We start from the raw sequence: 8,180 nt of genomic DNA on the forward strand, positions 1-8,180 counted from the left end.
CAGCATAGTTGGCTATAAACCTCCTGTAATACCCACAGAACCCTAGAAATGATTTCAATGACTTCAGGTTGGTAGGCGGAGATCAGTGTGTAACCGCCTCAATCTTGTCTGGATCTGGAGAGACGCCATCTGCTGACACAATGTGTCCCAGATATTTTACTTTCGTCTGACAGAACTGACATTTATCAAGGGATATCTTTAGTCCAGCCTCTTCAAGACGATCCAGGACCTTTAGAAGTCTCTCCTCATGTTCCTCCAATGTCTTTCCAAAGACAATTAAGTCATCCAAGTAAACAAGAACTTGGAGAAGGTTCATATCACCCACAGTTTTTTCCATCAATCTTTGAAATGTAGCCGGGGCTCCCGTTATTCCCTGGGGCATACGTTCAAACTGGAAGAACCCTAAAGGGCAGATGAATGCTGTCTTCTCCTTGTCTTCCTCAGCCATGGCTATTTGGTAATAGCCACTTCTCAAGTCTAGAACTGAAAACCACCTGCTGCCAGACAGAGAGTCCAAGGCCTCATCAATACAAGGTGTAGTATATTGGTCAGGCACGGTTCGGCTGTTTAGTAGTCTGTAATCAATGCACATTCTTACTGTTCCATTTTTCTTTCTGACAATCACTATCGGTGAAGCATAAGGACTGCGAGATTTTTTAATAATGCCCGCCCCTAAAAGCTCCTGAAGATGCTTCCTTACATCATCTATATCAGCAGGAGGCAGACGGCGTGAACGTTGTCGGAAAGGTCTTGGGTCAGCCAGTCTAATAGTGTGTTCTACACCCTTAGCTAACCCTACGTCCCATTCAGTCAGGGAAAAGACACGGGACCTTTGTGACAGCTTCTGCACGAGTCGCGCTTTCCACTCCTCCGAGACTATTGAGTCTCCGAATTGAATACGACCCGAGTCAAAAGTTTCAGCTGGTGTCGTTTCAGAAGTAACAGTAGTGACACTATCTGTAAGATACACGTGTCCCATTACGGTTCCAACTGGTACTACTGTATCTTTGAGTGACTGGTATGAACCAACACTCTAAAATTATTAACCTTTACCGCAGAGGCAGGGACCACCATAGGCTGCAACAACAGACTGCCTGGGAGTGAAGCGGAGGGAGAGGAATCCACCATTAGGATTTCCTTCACAACTGACTTATTAAAGTCAACTTTACAATTGATTTGCTGATCTTCACCAGGGTGTAAAGTCAAGGGCCCTGGGCCCTGCCATGTCACTACACCCACTTTGTCATCTTCATCCTTAGAGAGGAACCCCGAATCATCGGCCGTAATGTCCCCTACCCAGCCAGTCTGTATACCTAATGTCTGTGTAATATCAAGACCACTGTCTCTACACTGCTTCACTAAGCTTCTGACATGACTGGTATTGGTGCCCACTATAACTGGTGTCTCTTGGGTAGTCCGGGGGCTGGGGCAGATAAGTGCAAGAACAGTTACAGTTCTGCAGGTACCAGTAATTTCTGGGGGATACTCTAAATCCACCACAACATAACCACGGTAAGGGTAACTCTCTTCCGACTCACTCAGACCCCAGAGAGCCAGTCCAGCTACTGGATGTAATTTAACATCACTCAAATGTTTTTGATACCATGACTCAAAGATGATGGTGACTTGGGAACCACTATCGAACAGGGCGGTACAGCGATTGCCGTTAACCTTTAACTGTACTGTACTGGGTGGACCCACTAAACCATCTGGTATTCCAGCATTTCCAGTTGCAGTCACTACACTTCTCTTAACAGCGCAGTGCGTCTGAGTCTCTGGAGTGTTAGTAGATGATAGTTTCTCTTTAGACAGTTTCAGAGCTTGAACTAATTTCTTAATCACTCTACTGTGATTCTCTTGATTAGGGCATCTGGCAGCAAAATGCCCATTTTCTCCACATCGATAGCAGAACTGTGACTCAGAGGGTCGGAAGGATCTGCTAGGAGTATGAACTACTTGGGTGGGAGCCTCAACCGTAAAGACAGTGGCCGGATGGTACCCTCCAGCTTCGGTTACCATTTTCCTGTCTAGTTTGGTCTGCAGTCTTTTAACTTGTTTCTTCAAAGCTCTCAGCTCACTATCATGGCTCTTTTCCCCTAACTGTGATGTGACTAAAAGTGTACTCTCTGGACAGTCTTTTTGTCTTTCAGCCGAAGGTAATGCCACTGAGGTTACCATGGACTTAAGATCCTTAATCTCTGCTTTCAAGCTTTGAATCTCTCCTTGTTTAGAGTCAGGACTGTGCTTTATCTGCAGCTGACTTACGGTAGTGTTGAGTTTCATTCTTGACGCCTCATATCCCTCTTCAGCACGTATCTCACTCAAAAGTTGCAGGAACGTAGGCGGGTTAGCTTTTCTCTCCACTCTGGCTCGGTCCATCTCAGTGTGGGACAGACCACCTCTCTGCACAACTTTAGAGAGAGCTCGCTCCATTCGTCTCAGGAAATCAGACAGTTTCTCTCCAGGCTGCTGTTGCAACAGACGAAAAGCGAAGTACAAGTCATCGCCAGACTCAGCTGTTCCAAAAGCACTTTCCAGGGCTTCTAAGTATGTTTTCGCCTCTGCATCATGGTTGCTAGTTCTCACAGCTCTGACTATTTCCAATGCGGGACCCTTTAAACTTTCTAATAACCTGCGCCTTTTCTCCTTTTCAGTGCACTCACTCTCCTCTACCATGAGCCACGCTTGCTCAAGCCAGTGATCAAACTGCTCCTCACTTGCTGGAACAGGTTGGGTGCCTGAAAAGATGCGCAGCCTCCGATAGCCACCTTCTGTTGGTGGCTTATTGGTCTTTTTCCAGGAAGTCACCAAATGCTTGTAGCACAAAGTCAGCTGAGCTAGTGGACTGTTGAACTCCTGGCAGTAGGGCTCTAAGATCATCCATGGTTTTGCCCTCTGTCTGTAGCAGAACTCTTAGCTTACTGTTAAAGTCATCTTCGTCCACTGGAGCTCCATCTACGGTGATCAGCGACCATACTGGCCCACCTTCAGGAAGGTGAAAATCTGGGGGAACACTGGCTGCTGTTAGGACCTCTTTGCATTCACACAGGACCATAAGGCAGTTTATTCTAGAATTGAAGATTCTCCCCCTAACACGTACTCTGCCTAAGCACTTGATAGTCTCAAGAGTCTCTTCAATCTGTCCAATTTCTGTTGCTTCTGGGCCAATGACCAGTAGTCCATGAGCCTCTTCCAAGCCTTCTCCCTTGCACCAACCCTGTAGCTCAGACCTTAATGCTAGCTTGTCCGCCATTATCAGAGTGACTGTTTATTTACTTTTAAATCCTACTGAATAACCCAAATGAAAGTAATCCCAGCGGTGCCTCCAATTTATGTAGCCCGTCTACTGTGTCTTGGAGTAGTAGTGTACATTAAATAAAGTAAATTAATAACAACTTAACCCTGTCAGTGCAAAATCTTACCCACAACATAAAGTACACTTACATAACAGTGCCACAAATATGCAATTAATTTCAAAGTCCACTTAAACCATATTAAACCGAAAACCAAACCGTTGCAGGCCTGATGCCTGGCTCGTGAGCGTTGAGACCCAAAACGTAATGGCCGATTCACTCACGTCCGAGCACTAAATAAAACAAGTCCATCCCTTAATCCTCCTCACGATTGTCCAGCAGGACGCTGAGCTGCGCTCCTACCAGGATGTTGCAGGTGTCCAACTCTGTGCCGCTGAAGAGAGGCTGGTCCAGCTGGGTTAGCTAGCTGCTCCCGTCTCCACGTGCTGCTCCTTCCCACTCGTCGCTCTGACAAGAGGGCCTGGCGATAGACTTTGCACAACTTTGTGCTGAAGTTTGCCTCCTTTACCGCTCAGTTCTTTGCACCTTCAGACTCTCTTACTGACAGTCTTCCACTTCAACATTTTTAAGCGACAGGTGCAAATTTTTCGAGTTTTCCCTACCGCGCGCTCCTAGCGTTCGCTTCCGTCTCCCGTCTGCTCCTATTTTCTCCTTTTCCTGCTTCTTCGTAGTTTTTTTCACAAAACCCCCGATCGCCAAAATAAAATCCTGCATTAGTCCCTTAGCAACATTAACACTAAACTTCAACAAGTTGGAGGTTAAACAAACTTAAACAAACATACTTATTATTTCACATTTACATACTAAACTTACATATTAGGCACAAACATTGTATAACAATATACCCCTTTTCTTTTATTTTGTAAACCCATTAACAACGTGTCTTGTCCCAACTTCTTATTTGCCTCATTTTGTTTATTATGCCAATTACTTTCATTTTACAATTGTTATATTTCTATTTGTACTTTTGTGCTGGGTTACATATACCATAATAATTAAACCAAACAATTGTGAGGTTTTAGTTCAGTGTAAAACATGTATGTTTGTATATTTTTCTTATTCTTTAACATTTGAGACATGTTAAACATGCAGCTTACTGTAGTTTCATAAACAGCTTTTAAGAAATAGATGTAAACAACAATGCTCATTATTAGCTGTTATAGGTGTTGTAGCCAATTACAGGTACATTAATAATCCTTAATCATGTCACCTTTGTGTACCTGGTAATGGTAATAAGTGACAAATGTGAACAGTAACTTTAGAAAAGTTATCTGATTCTAGATTTAATTTTTTTTCCCTAAATTGACCACTGGATTCTTAGTCACTTATAGTAGGTACTCATTTGGTGGTGTCCTTCCTCATCAGTGCCCAAACTCCATCAGGTCAGCCTGAGCACATTATGAACTGAATAAAACGTTTAGACGTTTGTGGTGGAGGTGACGTGAGATAAAGACACAGAGAGCCGGGAGGGGAGGGAGTGGGAGGCTTGTGGGTATGTGTGTGTCTGAGAATTCATCTTTTATTGACAGCAAGTGTGTGATGAGTCGACATGAAAGGAAGAATGTGGAGGGACAAAGACCAGGCATTTACTTCTGATAGATATTGATAGAGTTTGTAATGAATGTGGTGAGGGCATGGCACCCTAAAGCTCTGCAGTGGTAATGCAGGGTGAAAGTGTATTTGTACTAATAACCCTTAAAAGTGGTGATAAAATACTCCACTCCCCTACTAGAGCCCCTGATGGATGTGCTGGGAGTAATTAAACTCCATTAGGCTGCGAGTCCACTTACCATGCGTCTGTGTTTTGTGTGTGTATGAGAGAGAGAAAGAGTGAGAGCAATAGAGAGAAAGAAGACGTGCTCGAATGTCTTACAACACCACTACCCTGTGGGAATACAGTAGGTTATTCCAGGTAGAAGGGCAAGCATATAGCCATTGTGTGTGTGTGTGTGTGTTTATGTGTTTATGTGTCTTTAAAAAATCCCGATGAATAACACATACATCATTCGGATTTGTGACGCTAGGTATACACCCTCTCTTGACACGAGTGAATTCCCAAAGGTTGGGAGAGCACAGTAGGTGCGGTGTCAGTGTCATTGTCATCCAACATGTCGTTGGGTTTTGCAGTTGACAGGGAAGAATGCTCCGTTGCTGTGTTGCTGGTCCACAGGAGATGTTTTGGCTGGGGGGTGGGGGGACGCCTACGGAAAGACCACCACATGTGTGTCACTGGGAGCAGGAACAGCAGAAGACCTGCATGACACACACCCAGACACACACAAACAAACGTGCACAGATGTATCTGTTAGCATAAAAACCTATACTTGTACACACAGCTACAGTAGGTACACTGCAGCACTTGATCATTTATCTGAGGTCCTGATATAGTACTTGACGACCTTATCGTGATATTGATAACAAGTAATCAGAGAAAAAAAAACAGACACACCTGCCTTTGCTGGACTTGATTTTGGAGGCCTTGCATCATGGCTGGCACCCAAGCAGGTCCGATCTGATCAGCTAAACACAGGTGCAGCAACATAAGCGTTTCATAAAAAATTTAAGTCAAAAAAGGGCTCGCACACACACACGCACACACGCACGCACGCACGCACGCACATACACACACACACACACACACACACACACACACTCCCACTTCCTCCCTTCTCCTCTCCTTTCACATCCTTACTCTCTCCTTCTTCTCATTTATTTGACCTTTCTGTGGCTAATTTGTCGGCTCATGGAAAGGGATTGTAGTAGTATATCTTCAGTAAAGACGATGATGGCCATAATTCTGGTCTTGCTAAGATTTGCAAATGTGTATATATATATATATATATATATATATATATATATATATATATATATATATATATATATATATATATACATATATGTATAAAAGTATACATAATAGTATTTTATAAACTATAAAATACTTTTCTGGTTTCTGTTCTGCTATCATGTGTGTTTGTGTATGTCCTATGGCTTGATGTGCTCTCCATCTCATGATAAAAGAGTTGGTTTGTATACACACACACACACACACACACACACACACACACACACACACACACACACACACACACACACACACACACACACACACACACACACACACTCTGCACTGTTTAGTGTACATGCTACTGTATGAAATGTAGAATATTAAATTTCAGAATCACTATGCTTTGAATTGTAAAAAAAACATTTTTTTTACAAGTAGTAACAGAAGAAATAAGGAACTTATTAGTTTGTTTGCCTTTGTTTGTCTTACAAATTAAATAAATGTTCAAAACAACATTCAATATTTGAATATTAATATCAAATGATTTCTTTACACTACGTTATCTGCAATTACAATTATATTATTAGATTATGTTTTGAATTTTATTTTATAATAAATGTAAAATTCTAATACCGTAAATACGTTAATGCTTGTTATTAAGGTTATTAAATTTAAAAAAGTCCTATTAATTATTTTGTGTGCATCACCTGATTTGCCTAGTGACCCTCTGGCGGATTCCTGACCCTGGGGCTAAGAACTCCCGACCTGTGTTAGAGTGTGTATTCTATTTTCCTTACCCTCAACAAGTCTAAATTACATATTAACACAGTGCACCTTTCATTCCATCACTGCTACACTCTTTTCGGCTCTTTGCAGTCCCTAATGTTTCAGAACAAAAAAACATGTTTCCACTTGCGTATTCTAACTATTCTAATAAAATACACAAACAACATGGGCCCCAAATATGATGCAGTACACTAAAATGATGATGTTCATCTGTCTGACTGGAATTAGTGGAGAGAGGATATATCGAAGAACAACATGCTCTGTAAATTCAAATGTTTTTTCCAACCTGAAAGGGATCATGCTCTAGATATCAACTAAATAATTTATGATACACATGCAATGATAAAGTATTGACTAGCTGGCTCAATCGACGTGTGTGTTTTTATATTTTATAATGAGAGTTTGAATATTGATTATTGAATATTTAACATAACGCAATGTTTCTCTTTAGTAAATGATATCTGACGCAGCTGTAGTGATGCACCTGCAAGGAACAGTTTTTCTATAGAAAAGATGGACAGCTTGCTCCTTTTCAGGCCCTTTTGGGTTTGACTCTCCTCCTCAGGGCACGTCACCCTTGTTAAGGTTCAATAATGTCCAAGGATTTTCATTGCGTGAAGCTGTACTTAAAAATCTGATTGTGTACTCCTCTGTGTGTAAGCATGTTTACTGAGTGCTCTACACCTTTTTTTCCTGAGCCTGTAAGTATAAAATTTTAATTAGCATTAACACTGACAGGTCTGACGCATCATCCACAGCCTTGTATCCATCACACGACGAAAGAAAAAAAGGAGAGAAAGAAACAAAACAAGAGAGAGTGAGAGACACTTTGTTTTTCATCTCCTTCCTTCCTCCCTCTCCTCAATCTCCCCTCTCCTGACGCGACTGCCGGACTTGAGCAGCAGGTGCCATATTACTGTGTACAGAAAAGCAATTAGGCAGCATATTGGATGAATGAGGAGTGCATTAATATTAGCAAGTGCAATTGTCTGTGGCGTTTGATGCGAGTCCCTTTCTTTTCTTTCTGCAACATTAAGATTGCTGCACTCATAAATTCACTGCTTAAACCACCATCTGCTGCGCTGTCAGCCCACACTGAGGGGAGAGGAGAGGAGAGGAGAGGAGAGGAGAGGAGAGGAGAGGAGAGGAGAGGAGAGGAGAGGAGGGAGATCCATTCATTCCCATTTGTCTTTCTCGCTGGGGAAAAAGAGAGAAAGACAGACGGATAAGAAGAAAATGCATTTATTCCCTCCCTTTCATTTTTTTAGCCCTTTCCACAGGAAAACACTGTA

The 8,180-nt window shown here is 42.3% G+C and overlaps 1 protein-coding gene across 1 annotated transcript; it reads right to left on the reverse strand.

Annotated features, from left to right (window-relative positions):
* Window positions 1–996: 996 nt before the first annotated feature.
* On the reverse strand, window positions 997–5,955 carry LOC114842218 (uncharacterized). The gene is made up of 2 exons (XM_029127837.3): window positions 5,764–5,955; window positions 997–5,567 (listed from the first exon to the last, which is right to left on the reverse strand). The coding sequence occupies exon 2, from the start codon at window positions 2,878–2,880 to the stop codon at window positions 997–999; it is 1,884 nt and encodes a 627-aa protein (XP_028983670.1). The 5' UTR covers window positions 2,881–5,567; window positions 5,764–5,955.
* Between the last annotated feature and the right edge of the window lie 2,225 nt (window positions 5,956–8,180).

Source organism: Betta splendens, chromosome 15 (genome assembly GCF_900634795.4).
Source record: "Betta splendens chromosome 15, fBetSpl5.4, whole genome shotgun sequence".
NCBI classification, from domain to species: domain Eukaryota; kingdom Metazoa; phylum Chordata; class Actinopteri; order Anabantiformes; family Osphronemidae; genus Betta; species Betta splendens.

Coding starts and splice junctions, on each gene's coding strand:
- LOC114842218 (XM_029127837.3), bottom strand. CDS start 2,880: ATGATCTTAGAGCCCTACTGCCAGGAGTTCAACAGTCCACTAGCTCAG.